General features: G+C 42.1%; 1 protein-coding gene across 1 annotated transcript in view; it reads left to right on the top strand.

Moving 5' to 3' along the window:
* KAT2B (lysine acetyltransferase 2B) overlaps nucleotides 1–16,101 on the top strand; it is a 120,641-nt gene that overhangs the window by 85,782 nt on the left and 18,758 nt on the right. The window contains exons 8-11 of the mRNA XM_043967490.1: nucleotides 521–646; nucleotides 6,340–6,476; nucleotides 10,270–10,478; nucleotides 11,983–12,109. Coding sequence (XP_043823425.1) covers nucleotides 521–646; nucleotides 6,340–6,476; nucleotides 10,270–10,478; nucleotides 11,983–12,109 — 599 coding nt within the window. The remainder of the gene's footprint in view (nucleotides 1–520; nucleotides 647–6,339; nucleotides 6,477–10,269; nucleotides 10,479–11,982; nucleotides 12,110–16,101) is intronic.

The following is a 16,101-nucleotide window of genomic DNA, read 5'->3' as shown; positions in this document are numbered from 1 at the left end:
CTTGAAGATTTTAAAGCACATTACAAATATCAATTACTATTTCCTTGATGATTATTTAAAATATAACTTTGATATTGGAGGGACATTGATTTAATTAGTTTTAGAGATTAATAATAAACAGTGATGTGTGTATACAAAATATATAAACAGACATCCATAATACATTTATAAGATGTGTATTGTGTATATATACACATATAAATACTTGTGTGTTTATACATATTTATACATATATGTTTATATGCATGTACATGTGTACACACCGTAGAAACCCTCAAAAGGGCAGCTAGGTGGATCGAGTCCTGGAGTCAAGAGGACTTGAGTTCAAATCTGACTTCAGACACTTGACACTTCGATGTGTGACCTTGGACAAGTCATTTAACACCAATTGCCTTAAAAAAGAAAGAAAAGAAAAAGAAACTCATGAAACTGCACGGATTGCATTCTGCATACAAACATAATTGACTTCAGTTAGCATCAGTGGACTCTGACTCGACCCTTTCCTTTTCTCCTGTTGCAGTCATCAACCCCCCTCCTGTGGCCAGGACAGTATCATACAATGGGAGCCCTTCCTCTCTGGAGCAGCCAGTTGGAGGAAGCATGAGTCCTGCCTGCAAAGTCTCTTCTGGACTTGAAGGGAACCGAGGTAATCCAGAAGAGGGAGGGTGAGCTGGTTACTTTTTGGATTAGTACTTTCTTATCACTTAGGTGACCTCTACTGTCTTCTCCTGTCTTCTAAATAATACTGTCACAAATGCAAATCATGGTATTCAGTGATTCGGTGACCCCTGACAGAGCAACCAGTCTTCCTAAGAAAAGAGAACATAAGTTGTGGAGTTTTATGGGGCGGGGGGAATGAGAAAGGGGTGAACACATACAGGGCACTGCAATAGCATCTGGCCTGGGAGTCAGAAGACTTGGGTTCAAATCCCAGCTTTGATATTTACCACATATGCGACCATTTGCAAGTCCTTTTCATTTCTTGGCCTCAGGTATCCCATCTCTAAAATGAAGGCATTGGACTTAAAGATTCCCAAGGTTCTCTCCAGATTGAAATCCTGGGATTCTATTGGCTTTTTGTTGTTGTTCAGTTGTTTTTAGTCATGTCTGACTCTCCATGACCCCATTTGGGGTTTTCTTGGCAAAGATACTAGAGTGGTTTGTCATTTTGTTCTCCAGCTCATTTTACAGATGAGGAAACTGAGGCAAACAGGGTTCAGTGACTTGCCCAGGGTCATATAGCTAGTAACTGTCTGAAGCTGGATTTGAACTTGGGTCCTCCTGACTCCAGGCCTGGCACTCTATCCCCTGTGCCACCTAGCTATTGACTCTACCTATGATATAGAAGAAATAATTACTAGACTAAGCATTCAGTAAATATTGATAATAACTAGCATTTCTGTAGGTTTTAGGATTTACAGTCTATTCTATATATGATATCTTATTTGATCCCCACAAGAATTCTGTGAGATAGGTACTGCTAATCCCATTTTACAGATGAGGAATACAGATGAGGGTGGTTACGTGATTTGCCCAGGTCCACAAAGGTAATAAGTAGCTGAAGTAGGATTTGAACTCGGGTCTTCTTGACTCCCAAGTTCAGCACCAGAAGCATCTGCTACGTGCAAGAGTCCTGTTTGATAAATAAAGGGGGAATACAAAGATGGTTCCATCACTCCTCCTCCTTAAGGAGCTAGCAAGTCACATAGGGGAGACAAAACGTGCACTCCAACCTAATAGGAAGCAGAATTCAATAAATGCCTAAGAGATGTATGGAGAGGGGGTTTGGCGAATTTGGAGGCAAGAGAGGGGCCGGGGCCGTTAGGGATGCCAGTGTTATAGGCAGGGGGCCCATTTGAGCTGGGCCTTGAAGTAGAGCTAGGATTCCAGTAAATGCGGACAGGAGGTGGAGAACATTGCCAGTATGAGGAAATAACAGAAGATAATAAGCCACTTCTGTTGAAAAAAATGAGAGTGGCCCAGTTTGACTGGAGAAGGGGGGATGTTTTTGCTCAGCTGGGAAAAGGTCAAATCTAGCTGTCCTGGTGCTGGACAGCAGAAGGAGGAGCCCTCCACTGGGCGAATGGGACATGGAGGGATGAGCATGGGGTCAGGATCTGGTGGTGGCGGCAGTAGAAGACAGCAGAGGAAATTCTCTTCATCTGGGGAGCCTTCAGAAGTTTCACTGCCTCACTATGGACTTTAGACTAAGAAAAAGCCTCTTCTGGTGGGCATTTACAATCCTTCAGTCTCTACCCCATCTCTCCTGATCTCACCCCCTTCCTCTCACACCATCTGCACTGTGGCCAGACTAGCTTGTTTGCTGTTCCCTTGAGTGGTGCCTCCTGCTTGGAATGCTTTTGCTCCTTATCTATCTCTTGGGGGATGCCTGCCTCTAGGTTCAAGTCCCACCCGTGACAAAAGGCCTTTTCTGACCCCTCCCTCACCCTCAGGAGTAACACATTTTGTAGCATTTTGTTCCACTCCCCCAACAAAGTGTAAACTCTTTGAGGGCAGGGAGCCCTTCATTTTATCTTCGCCTTCCCAGGGCCTAGAGCAAGTTAAGTAGACTTGATTAATTAAAGGTCAACATTAAAAAAAAAAAAAGGTTTCAAGTCCCAAGATGCTTTATTTTGGCACAACTTTTGATCTCCCGAATTTCAGAAAACTTCTTGGGAATGAATTAAGTAAAGGAATCTTGGCAGAAGATGAAATACCAGTTTCCTCTCTTTACTGCCCCTCTCTCTTTTCCCTTATCCCCACTCTTTAGACCCTGAGTTTGGATCCTGTTGCCATCAGGAGCCTCTTCCACTTGGAGTCTTTTGTATCCCCTTTGCCCATTCTGGGCCCTTATTTTCCTCATGGCTTCTTGCCTGGAAGGAGCGAATCGCTCCACGTTTGCTATTCCAAAGGCCTGTGTGGCAGGACCATCCCCTGAATCCTTGGCTGAGCTTTGTAAACTGCTGCCTGAGGAGGACTCCTCTGCCTGCTGACCCTGAGGGGCTTTTCTCTTTTAGTGCTGTTCTCTTTTTCTTTTTCATTATGAAATCAATCAGCAAGAAATATAAAACATTTCAACATACAAAAACAAACAAACAAAAAGATTGTCTACAATACTTTGAATTTCCATTAGAGTTTATATATATATATATATTATATACAAAATTTTACATGGTATTAACAAAATTGCCCTGCTAGTTTGACTACCTTCTCAATGCCTTTATTTAAAAAAAATTAGTTTTATTAATCTTTTCCCTTTCCTCCTCCCTCTCCCCCCTCTTCTTCTTTTCCCTCCCCGTCTTTCCTCTGTCCCTTCCCCTCCAGATACTGAGTCATCTGTGTAGTTTTTAAAAATTAATTTTTTTCCTCAATTAACAAAAATCTATTTTCTCTCACTTTCCTCCCGCCATCGTGGGAAAGAGAGGGGAGGGACCCTTTATGACAAATAAGTATAGTCAAGCATATTTATATGTCTTAGTCTACACCCTGGGGCCATCACCTCTCTTTTAGGAGATGGGTAATATGTTTCATTTAATGGTCCTCTTGAATTATGGTTGGTTATTATGTTGATTGACATTTCTAAATTTTTCACAGACTTAAAATATTACTATTGTTCTCCCCATTCTACTCACTTCACTTAGCATCAGTTCATACAAATCTTCACAGGCTTTTCTGAAACTATCCTTTTCATTATTTCTTATCGTATAATAATAATGTATTGTTTAAATTATTGGGGACTAGTCTGGGTTTTCTAAAATATTGTTTCATGACTATTGCACCCATTTTGGCAGTAAGCCGTTATTATTAATATCACATATTATTAAAGTATTGACCACGTGTCTCCCTGGCTTCCCCACTAGCCATAGGCTAATAGCCCTATACTCATCCCAGATAGGGCTTCCTGGGGTGAGGGGCAGAGAGCAGTTAAAACTAATGTCCGAGTTTCTCCTAGAAATCCATCATTAATAATTGTTATCTCACAATGATGATGATCATGATGATATACATTCATGTACCCTAATTTGTATTGATGGGCACCCACTTGCCATTATATCAGATTGGCATAGTTGATCAAAAGAGACAGTGACTGATCTAAGCAGGGTTAATGAACTTTGGTGGAGCTGTGATTTGCTCCAGCCATTCTGGAAAGCAGTTTGGAACTCTGCCCCTAAAGTTGCATACTCTTTCTTTCTTTCTTTCTTTCTTTCTTTCTTTCTTTCTTTCTTTCTTTCTTTCTTTCTTTCTTTCTTTCTTTCTTTCTTTCTTTCTTTCTTTCTTTCTTTCTTTCTTTCTTCCTTCCTTCCTTCCTTCCTTCCTTCCTTCCTTCCTTCCTTCCTTCCTTCCTTCCTTCCTTCCTTCCTTCCTTCCTTCCTTCCTTCCTTCCTTCCTTCCTTCCTTCCTTCCTTCCTTCCTTCCTTCCTTTCTTCCTTTCTTTCTTCCTCCCTTCCTCCCTTCCTCCCTTCCTCCCTTCCTCGCTTCCTTCCTTCCTCCCTCCCTCCCTCTATTTATTCATTTATTTATTTATTTATTTAGGGCAGGGCAATGAGGGTTAAGTGACTTGCCCAGGGTGACACAGCTTGTAAGTGTCAAGTGTCTGAGGTCAGATTTGAACTCAGGTCCTCCTGAATCCAGGGCCGGTGCTTTATCCACTGCATCACCTAGCTGCCCACAGTTGCATACTTTTTAACCCAGTCACATCACTACTAGGTCTACACTCCAAAGAGATCAATGTTTTTTTACTCATGTGCTGCCTGTTTCTTATCCACCTTTCTCCCTCCAATCCCAAACAGAGAAAGACTCATGTAACAAATAAGCAAAATAGCAAAATAGTCAAGAAAGTGCTGAGCCAAGATGGAAGTGGTAACCGAGTTAAATAATCTGAGTGTGTGGGCCCCTTGGTGGGAAGGTCAGTGAGCAGCATGCCCTGGAGAGGCACAACTAGGAGAGGGTGAGCCCCAGAGGGAGGCCCAACCTTGTTCCAGATGCTGAACAAGAACCTCAACTTTCTTTTGTATAAACAGAAAAGAGAAACTTAATCCTCAAAGCTCCAAACCGTTGTCAACAAAGAGAAGCCAGTGACTTTATCTGCACTTACTTTTAGGTGGGCTCGGTATCTCATTCCTTTTTTTAAAATAGATTTTTATGGAGCTGTTTTGTTTTTCTATTGCCTGGGTTCCCTTCCCTCTTCTTCCTCTTGCCAGACAAGCCATCCCTTATTGTTTGTTGTTCAGTCTTGAATGGGAAGGAGAGAAGAATGGGAAAACATTTCCCTTGTTGTAACGGACTTGATTTTCTTATGTCTTGCATTATATTTTCTTTCCATCTCGCCTCCTCTTTACAGCTGAACATTTTATTTGTTTTAATTAAAGATCAGTCATATAGTGAATGGAGGATTGGATTTGAAGGAAGGGAAATCTGAATTCTAATGTTTTTTTCTGACACTTACTAAGGGTAGTCCTGTAAGTCAATGGAAAAGACACTGGATTTGGCATCAGAAAATCTAGGTTCTAATCTCATCTCTGACACTCCCTGTGTGATGACCTTGGACATGTGACAGTTCCTTATCTGTAAAATGAATAGGGTAGAATAGACAAAGCATGAGGTTCCTTCCATCTCTGAATCTATAATATCGTATTCCCATTGTCATATCACATAATGTCCCTGAGCCTCAGAGGTTTCCTCACCTGAAAATGAGGGAAATGATAGTACCTACCCTACAGGGTTCTCAAGTGAAACCCTGCAGATTTTTAACAGGCTGTATGAATGAATATCTGCTCCAATATTATTGTTGTTATACAATCTATTGCTTTCTTGCTCCCTCAAGCCATTCTCTTTTTGGCATTTGGGTAGTGAGAGGACAAAGTGGACAGAGTACTGGACTTGGGGTCAAGATCTAATTTCAAATCCTGCCTGGAACATTTCTTTGATGTGCATGGACCCTGAGCCTCAGTTTCCTTTATCTGTAAAATGAGAGGGTTGTACTCACATGACCTCTAAGGTGCTTCTGTCTCTAGATCTGTGATCATAAGACTAAGAACATTTCCTTGTTCCAGAAAGCCTGGGCCTTGAGAAGGGGGTGAAGTCCAAACTTAACAGTTCTGCTACTATTCTGGCAGGTCTTTCCAGTTGTGGGGAAGAAGGGAGATTAGGCAGGAAGATGGTTGAGGAGGAAGTAGGAACTCTTGGACAAAAAGGTTATTAATGGTTTCTCTGCTTTTTAGTAAGTCAGGTGTCTCCAATCCTTTTATTGAGGGTCACAAAGAATTACCTGGTGAGACCTGAAATCTGTTTTATGTTTAAAAAATGAGTTCTCTTACGTTTTGGTGTTTGTTCTTGTAGGAGAGAAGAGAAAAATGAATGACCTTCATTCCCTGGAGGAGGCCAAGAGACCCAGAGTTGTAGGGGATATTCCCATTGAATTGATCAATGAAGTTATGTCCACCATTACAGACCCTGCTGCAATGCTGGGACCGGAGGTGAGGATGATGAGTGAGTCGGGGAGCACGAGCAGGCCCAGGGGCTCCCATCTCACTTCATAGTGAGCTAGACGATGCTGACTTTGAGAGACTAATGTGTCATGACTCTGGAGGTTGATTTCAGGCAGAAGAAGAGTTATTTGGCCTGTCCCTCTCACAAATGGAAACTTCATTTGACATGATGAATACATAATCACAGCAAAACAGTGACGAATCACCTTTTCAGGGACTCTGACAACTGCTAGAGATAAGGAAATACTTAGAGCAAAGACATCCCTCAACTTAGTTTACAAAAGAAATTCTCCCTGTCCCTCTCCCTCTCTCTCCCTGTCCCTCTCCCTCTCTCTCCCTGTCCCTCTCCTTGGCCCTCCCTCCCTCCCTCCCTCTCCTTCTCCCTTCCCTTCTCTCTTTCTCTATCTCTCCCCCTCTTTTTCCATCCCTACCCCATTTCTCTTCCCCCCTCGCTCTGTCTCTCCCCCCACACCTTTGCCCTAGCCCAGTTCACCAGTGGATTATTAAATATGTTAAATTTGTCATTTTCTCAGGTAACCATAAAGCATAAGCAAGTCCTGCCTAGGAAGTTTAATTAATGAATGTGCAAAATGATGTCTTGTCAGAAATCCATCCTTTCACCATTTCTCAGTCTGGGGGGATTCTGAATAATGCTTTGCTATTCTTCAGAGGGAGGTAGAAGGTTGTTGGACCAAGCAATGGGTATGGAGGTGATAATAACTCACGTTAGTATGTAACACATTTATACACACATATTATGTATATGAAACTGATAATATTTTCTATAACTCCCTCATCTGGTTCATTAACTACGTTTTGCAAAATGATTTACATGTATGTATTTCATTAATCCCCACAACATCCCTGTTAGCTGGCTGCTATTATTATCATCCCCAATTTATAGATGAGGAAACTGAGTCTCAGAGAGGTTATGTCACTTGCCAAGGCAAAGTAAATCAGCAAGCACTCATTAAGCACGTTTTCTATGTGCCAGACACTGTGCTAAGCTCTGGGGTTACAGACAGACAGCCTCTGCCCTCAGGGGGCTTACATTCTATGGGGAAATGATAACCCACAAAAAGCTGCTGAAAAATAGGGGAGGGAGGAAAGTAACCACTAAGAGGTGGGGGGGGGGGGAAGAGGTCAGAGAAGTCCAGAAAGTCAGAAGCAGAGCCAGAAGGAGACCTGGGGAGGGGGGGCAATGCCTGACCACAGTGTCAGCTTTGAAGCTGAGTCCTACTTAGGCTCAGCATGCCCTCTGCTGTGCTGCTTGGCTGTTAGCAGTGGGCTGTTGCTGGTTCAATGACTGGACAAAAGCATTTCATATGTTTGTGTGGAGCAAAAATAAGTAAGATGCGGCCAATTAGTTTTCAGGCATTGCCTCTTGGGGTGCCTGTGAGGCTGAACTGAGATAATGCATGTAAAAAGCTTTGTCCATATTGTAGCTAGCACTCTGGTTTATTGTTTTATCGGCCAGGCCATTAAGCACGTAAATTTGGGAGGGAGAATGAAATTAAACCCTATTGCCAATTGGATAGAGCTGAGTTCATCAAATATTGATTAGTTGCTCTGTGTTCTAGGTCATTGTTTGGGTGAAAGCGTGCATGTGTGTGTGTGTGTGTGTGTGTGTGTGTGTGTGTGTGTGTCTATCTCTGTGTGTGTTTGTGTCTGTCTGTGTCCATCCAAAGATAAAAGTGAAATCCTCCCATCTGGGAGCTTACATTCTATCAAGAAGAAAACATGGTATATCCTAATGATGAGCTCCAAATTGCACAGAAGATCAATGTGGGTGGGGATAAGAAGTTAAAAAGATAGAAAGTTCAAGGATCCAAAGTAATCCAAAGGAGAAAAGAGTCCTGATGGCTGGCAGGGTCTGGAAGGGCCTTGTCTTGGAGGCAGCACCTGAGATGAGCTTTGAAAGGAAAGAGGGAATCTGGGAGGCAGGCAGAGGTGAGGAAGGAGCAGAGGTGGGCGACAGCTCGCCAGGTCTGGGGAACAATGAACAGACCAGGCTGACTAGTGTAGAGAGCACATAAAAGGAAGTGATAAGCAATAAGGTTGTGAGAGGGTGGGAACTAGATTGCAAAGGGTTTCACCTATCACTGATTGCCTCAAGGCAATATGGAGCCACTGAGGATGTGTCATCACCAATATAGTTAAGCTTGTGTTAAGGTGAAATTAACTGAGAGTCAGGGGCCTTGGATTCTCAGACCTGGCTGCTGAACTGGTTGTGGTACTTAGAGGAGGAGGGCTGTTTTACTCTCTCAAGGCATTGGTTGGCCAAATGAAAAGGTCATACTGGCTGACTACAAGGTTTCCCTTTGATTCTAACTTCCTGTGATCCTTTTGGCCAAGTACAAGATAATATTGGATACACTAGGGCTAGTGTTGATCGGCTGTGTCTGACTCTTTGTGATCCCATTTGGGGTTTTCTTGGCAGAGATAGTGGAGTGCTTTGCCATTTCCTTCTCTTTTTCCAGTTCATTTTACAGATAAGAAAACTGAGGCAAATAGGCTGAAGAGACGCCCAGGGTCTCACACCTAGTCAGTGTCTGAGAGTTGATTTGAGCTCTGGCCCTTCTGACTCCAGGGCTGGCTGCCTGGTACAGTGGATAGAGTGCTGGGTAATGTAAAATGGGCTTGATGGTGAACCATTTCAGTGTCTTTTCCAAGAGATGGGGTCACAAAGAGTTGGCCACAGTAACAAGGGGAACTGATACAAGGTGGGCTCTCTCCTTTGTTCTGGCATGCCTTACGGAGGGCATTGGTCTGCATCTCCAGGGATCTGAAAGGAAAATGAATAGGGGGCCATAAAATCCTTAATCTAGAGCAGAAAGAGACCTCTTACGTCTTCCTGTGCGTTCTCATTTTACTGATGAAGAAACTGAGGCCCAGAAAAGTTTAGGTGGTTTGCCCAAGGCATCAGATACAAAATTTGAATACAGATCTCTGCCTTCAGAGCCTGTCCTTTATCCATGACCACACGCCGGATCTCACACTGTGTACAGTTCGTCCACATTTATTGCAAAAGGTGCCCATCGCTTTGAGCTCAGCATTGTGGCAACTCCCATACCAGGCCCAGTTGAATGTTGTACAGCTAAATATTTCTGGAAAGGAAACAGTGCTGCCCAAAAGGAAAACTGCAGAGTAACAAGATGAAAGCAGCAGCCACTGTGGCTGCGGGAGAAGTTGGGTCTCATGATCCCAAAGAGCTTGTGAAGATTGGCTCATGCCAGCTCATACCATCTGGAGAGTCAGGATTGTGTTTTCCAGGCCCTTGTTCCATTATCTTTTTTGACCCCCATTCAAAGCCCAGTGTCATAGGTAGATCAGGTCATGTTTTATAGATGAGGAAACAGTTGGACAGTTCCCTGACTTGTTCAAGGTCACCCAACTAGTGAGAAGCATAGCTATGACTAGAGAGGAAATTCCTTGGCCCAGAGTTTCATGTTTCATGTTCATTCCTTTGTACCTTAAGGTATGGAATGGTTCCCAAGACTTCCTTGGCATCTCTGTTGGTGCCCACAGGGGAGCTGAGCCATGAGTAAAATAGTAACCCAATAAAATCATCTCCAAATCAGTCTCAAAACCTAAGCATTTTTCTCTCTTGGATAAAGGCTAATAAAGAAAATCAATGTCTTTTAGTGTATCCTACAAACTTCCAAAGCTTGAACTCATTAACCTAATGTTACATTTTTTGCAATCTCTCTCCCACCCCACCCCACACTCTTTTTCCTGTTCTTCATTTCCCTTTCCCTCTCCTTTCTTCCCTTTATCCCAGACCAACATTCTCTCTGCACATTCAGCTCGGGATGAAGCAGCCAGGCTGGAAGAACGCCGAGGAGTGATAGAATTTCACGTGGTTGGCAACTCTTTGAATCAGAAACCCAACAAAAAGATCATGATGTGGCTGGTTGGCTTACAGAATGTCTTCTCTCATCAACTCCCTAGAATGCCCAAAGAGTATATTACCCGCCTAGTCTTTGATCCGTAAGTGTGTGCGCACATTCAAATGTGTTCATCTTCCTATCTTCAGAGCAGTGAATTAGGCTTGAGGAAAGGGAAGACTTCCCAGTGATTCAAGTGAGCACAGGATGATGGAGGGAGCTGCCTTGGGAGGTAGTGGAATTCCCTTTTTTTTTTTTTTTTTTTTTTTTTTTTAGTGAGGCAATTGGGGTTAAGCGACTTGCCCAGGGTCACACAGCTAGTAAGTATTAAGTGTCTGAGGCCAGATTCGAACTCAGGTCCTCCTGACTCCAGGGCCAGTGCTCTATCCACTGCGCCACCTAGCTGCCCCTGGAATTCCCTCTCATTGGATGGCTCCAAGCAAAGGATTGTTCAGGATATTTTAGAGGGCTTTATTCAGATATGGTTGGAATAGATCAGAGTCTGTTCACCAGGTGTTGGAGAATTGAAAAAAAAATTTTTTTTTAATTGAATTTTGACGTAATTTTTTTCCCTTTGTAATCCAATTTATTGTATTTTATGTATTTAAAAATATTCTTGGAAGTATTCCACAGGCCTTACCAGTATGCTAGAAGGATTTGTGTTAACCCCCAAAAGGTTAAGAAGCCCTGGGTGATATGGTCTTTGAGGTCCCTTTCAGGTCTGGATTCCATTAAGACACTAGTGAGAGTGAGCCTTAGGTCTCTGATATTTCAGTATCAATAATAAAAAAGGTATTTAATTTTGAAACTTGGTCCCATGTATGCAACTGACAATACTTTCAAAGTCATCAATGCAAGGTTCTTATTCCGCATTGGGATGGTGCTGTCTCTTTGTCCAGGCTAAGTTCTACCCTCATATTCCTTTAATATTTTAAGGGTCTAGGGGCAGCTAGGTGGCGCAGTGGATAAAGCACCGGCCCTGGATTCAGGAGTACCTGAGTTCAAATCTGGCCTCAGACACTTAACACTTATTAGCTGTGTGACCCTGGGCAAGTCACTTAACTCCAATTGCCTCACTAAAAATATATATATTTTAAGGGTCTGTAGGTGGCCACAGGCATTTTGTTTTTAAACATATGCAAATGTTAAAAATGGATCAATTTTCTTATTACTGATACCCCAAATATCAGAAGACTAAGGGTCACTCTCACTAGTATCTCTGATCTTCATAGAATCTCAGGGTTGAAAGGGAATGCAAAGTCAATCTCTTCAAGTACCAATTAAGGATTGAATCACTCCGAAGTTAGTTCGGCCATTACTTGGGTCTCAAAGCCATCTGGCTTCTTAGCACAGGTTAGTGCCAGCTCTCTGTTGGATAGTCCTTGAGAGCCCAGGGTTAGCTTTAGGCCTTCATCTGGACCATAAGATAGTCCAGATAACATTAAGATCTGAATAGACAGAGGCTTGGGAACACGAGTTCTGTTGTAACGTCAAAATCTAGATATCCGGTATATTTCTGCTGTTTTCTTCTTGGTCAGTTAATAATTGTCTCAGATATATTCTTCTTTGCATTGTAATTAAAATTGGGCACAATCTGATTCTTTCAGTAAGCACAAGACTCTTGCTCTGATTAAAGATGGCCGTGTGATTGGTGGGATTTGTTTCCGGATGTTCCCATCGCAAGGATTCACAGAGATTGTCTTCTGTGCCGTTACTTCCAATGAGCAAGTCAAGGTAAGGGCCTCCCAAGGGCTTGCTTAGAACCAACACAACAGGAGGGATAAAAGCCACAGTGTGTGGGAACATCTCTGGGACTTGTCCAACAGGGAACCCAAATAGAGTTTGGGAGTCCCTGAAAGAAGTTGTGTGTTGCTGCTGTTTTATTTCTCCTACAAGAAGTTAGTGTGATTCAACCTTCTATACCTAGAAAGAGGAAATTTGCCACGGTGTTGGGCATGAGGTCTCATCATTCTAGAAGCTTCCTGATGCGCTTGGGACTTCGACTAGGACAAACCCTGCCCTTTTCCATTTTGCCCCATGGGGAAATGTTGTTGTTAATGTGAATACATTCTAGCAAATAGCAAATGGATCCATTGATTTTTGACCTTCTCAGAAAAGAGCAAAGTAGATGATCCCAAATGGTAGTGGATCCCAGAAAGACTTCCTTGTCTTTGATACATCTTGACTTTATTTTGATGCTGACTTCCTTTCCAAATGTCCTTGATAGAGGCAGCTTGTACATGTGTGTGTGTTTTAAGAGAACTTCAGGCAAACCTTTTTCAAATTCTTCCTTTTCTAAACCATGTTTTTAGTTGGTGTTCTAATCAAGAGATGACAAGGTGGTAGAGTGGATTGATCTGGGGACTTGGAATGAGGAAGACCCGGGTTTGACTCCCTCCTGACTCTTTTTAGCTGTGTGATCCTGGACAGGGCACTTAATTTGTGAGACTCAATTTACTCATATATAAAATGGAGATAATAATAGCACCTACCTCCTAGAGCTGTTGTGATTATGAAATGAATAAAGATAGGTAAAGTGCTTTGCAAACCTTAAGGGGCTATATAAATGCTAGTAATAATAATTATTGTTATCAATAACTAAGATGAGGAATGTAATGGTAAATATTAAATCCTTTTTTTCAAGGCAGGAGGTCATATTTTGATTTTGTTGCTCTTGAGGTGGGAGCCCTAGGAAAATTATTCTCAGGTGATACAAAGAAAATAATATTCTAAATGCATATTTTCTTGGTCTGATATTCAATTGGTTATTTAGTAAGTATTTATCAAGCTAAGTACTGGGAATACAAATTCAAAGAATCCTTACTTTTGTGAAGCTTACATTTTTATTTTTGTTTTGTTTTGTTTTGTTTTTTTGGCGGGGCTATGGGGGTTAAATGACTTACCCAGGGTCCCACAGCTAGTAAGTGTCAAGTGTCTGAGGCCGGATTTGAACTCAGGTCCTCCTGAATCCAGGGCCAGTGCTTTATCCACTGTGCCACCTAGCTGTCCCCAAAGCTTATGTTTTTAAAAACTGAGTATGAGACAACTTTTATTTCACTCACCATGGAAAATGCATAAAGTACTATGTTTCATAAGAGCCCATATACAAATCCAGAACTGTAAATCTCTCAAATAGACTCATTAGGCTTCCCCCAGAAGGTCAAGATCATTTCGGAGCTGCTGAATAAGTGATCTCCATTCACCTCTGGACCTGTATTATTGTCCTTCTCACAGTAGTGTATGGAGTGTTGCTCTGGTCCAAATCTCCTGCACACATCCCCTCGACCCCCCCCCCCCAGCATGGTTTTAATCCTTCAGCTCTGGGGCTTGCCTCTTCCTTCTCCTATAGACCTGCTGTAGCTGTAAAAGAAAATTCCCTCTAGGTGGCCCAAATCTTCAAATTGGTGAACCTTCAGACTTAGGGTTAATTCCCTTAAGTAACTCTCCAGAGTGCTGCTCTCCAGGACCTTGCATTTGTCAGGCAAGACATGTAGGGTCGGGGCAGCTAGGTGGCGCAGTGGATAGAGCACCGGCCCTGGAGTCAGGAGGACCTGAGTTCAAATCGGGCCTCAGACACTTAACACTTACTAGCTGTGTGACCTTGGGCAAGTCACTTAACCCCAATTGCCTCACTTAAAAAAAAAAAAAAAAAGACATGTAGGGTCTAAGATCAGATTGCCTAGGGAATAAAGAATTCCACCTCCTCTACACATCAGGAACCATGTCCTCTCTATGGTGGATTAAAGGTCATGCCTACCTCTACTATGTGATTCTGATGTAGAGAGCTTACATTCTACTAGGACCAGAGGGGAAACAATTGCAAAGTTTAGTGCTTTGGTGATCACTGAAAGTTAAGCTCAGTATATATTGGACTAGCTGTCCTATGAGCTTCCTTCTGGCCCCAAACCCTGCAAATCTATGATCCTTCCACAAATTTGAGCTGTTGTGCTAAAACACCACTGGATTTCATTTCAGAAGAGTCCCTTGTGTGAGGTTGAAAAGGTCACTTAACTTTAGAAACTTAAGAGGTGCCCACCAAGTGATGAATGGTGACTAGCTGATGAAATATGAATGTTAATGGAGGCCTCTTGTACCATGAGGTTTTAGAGAAACCTAGGAAGACTCATGAACAGAGTGGCATGAGCAGAACAGTCTATACCAGGAGAACAGCATTGTGAAAATGATGCTCACCTCCTGCCACAGTGTGCAGGAAGATACACACAATGTGGATCGAGCCCACATGAGAACCTGTTTTTGTTTTGTTTTGTTTTGTTTTTACTATATTTTGTTACAAGAGTTTTCTTTTGATTTCTGCCCCTCAGTGGTAAGGGGTAGGTGGGAGTGGGAAGGAGAGAAAACTATTTGTCAATTGAACAGTTTCTAAAGTACTTTGCTTCCGTGAGTACCAGTTCCCTATTTAAACACGTGAGATGAGGGCTTTGGAATTCATGGGTCTTAGGTCCTGTCTAATCCTAAATCTGTAATTCTATTTCAAATTGCAAAAAGCCATCAAATGTTATTTGAAAAGAACAACAAAACAATCACAAAATTCCTCTACTTATGGTAGTGACCAAGCTCTTGATACTTAAAGTCTCCAGATAATGCCATTTATAGATGCTAAAGAGTCAGAGAATCTTCATTCCCCAAAGTAAAATGGGACAATAGGCTTTGCTTGACAACACAGAACATCAAAGGGTGAAAATCAGTTAATCATTTTTCTTTCATTGTTTTTGTTGTCTCTTTTGATTTTAAATTAATTTTTTTTGATCATCTAGCATGTTTTCTCTTTCTCTTATTTGCTCTTCCCATACCCCCTGCCTTCCAGCTCATCCTTTTTTTGTGAGAGTAGTTACTCCATTTAGAGTGAAGAGGGCCCCAATTTCTCTTCATGCTGAACTCAGTTGCTTTTCAGGGAGATCTGATGATTTGTCTTTAGATGGTGCTGTTGCTGTATTTTTAGTTAGTGCTTTAAGCCAAGTCGATCAATTCTACTGTAAATGTATAGTTTTTGCCATCGGGATAATGGGATATTGTCTGGACCATTGCATTGTTTTGGATTCATGACAAGTTGCAGGAAGGAGACAGTGGGGGGAGTGTTCTTGCCTTTAGTTGGAGAAGAAAATTTTGGCATTAAAATTTTTTTCCCTTTCCAAAAATGAACCCCATTAACTGCCCTTTTAAAAGAATCTAATTGTGGTGGACTTAGATTAGGGATAGCAGAGAGAAATCATACATGGTCAAGAGAGATTTTGTGGTATCTTTGTTACTTGCATGACCTCAGCAGTGTTGCGTCTCTTTTCTCAGAATACCTTGTCAGAAACCATGTCACATCATACACATTTAGAGGAAGAAAACATAAAGTAAATCATCCATTCATAAATAGATTCTTTAATACATCAGGGGAAAATACTTTTCCATCCTTTTTTTTTTTTTTTAAATCAGTGACTGATCTTTGCTGTTTTTCTAAAATCTTGTTGATCCATGAAGTGGACCAACTTTCTAGCTGGGTTTTTCCAAATGGTATGCAGTCAGGTGGACTGGGTTTCAGGTGCAGTGTACCTCCCATTTCCTTATTCCAGAAGTAGGTAAATTCCCTTTTTTTTTCTTTTTTTTTGATGAGGCAATTGGGGTTAAGTGACTTGCCCAGGATCACACAGCTAGTAAGTGTTAAGTGTCTGAGGTCAAATTTGAACTCAGGTACTCCAGACTCCAGGGCCGGTGCTCTA

Source organism: Dromiciops gliroides, chromosome 5 (assembly GCF_019393635.1).
Source record: "Dromiciops gliroides isolate mDroGli1 chromosome 5, mDroGli1.pri, whole genome shotgun sequence".
Lineage (NCBI taxonomy): Eukaryota > Metazoa > Chordata > Mammalia > Microbiotheria > Microbiotheriidae > Dromiciops > Dromiciops gliroides.
The sequence above is the reverse complement of the archived record's forward strand: the minus strand, read 5'-3'. Positions and strand labels throughout refer to the sequence as shown.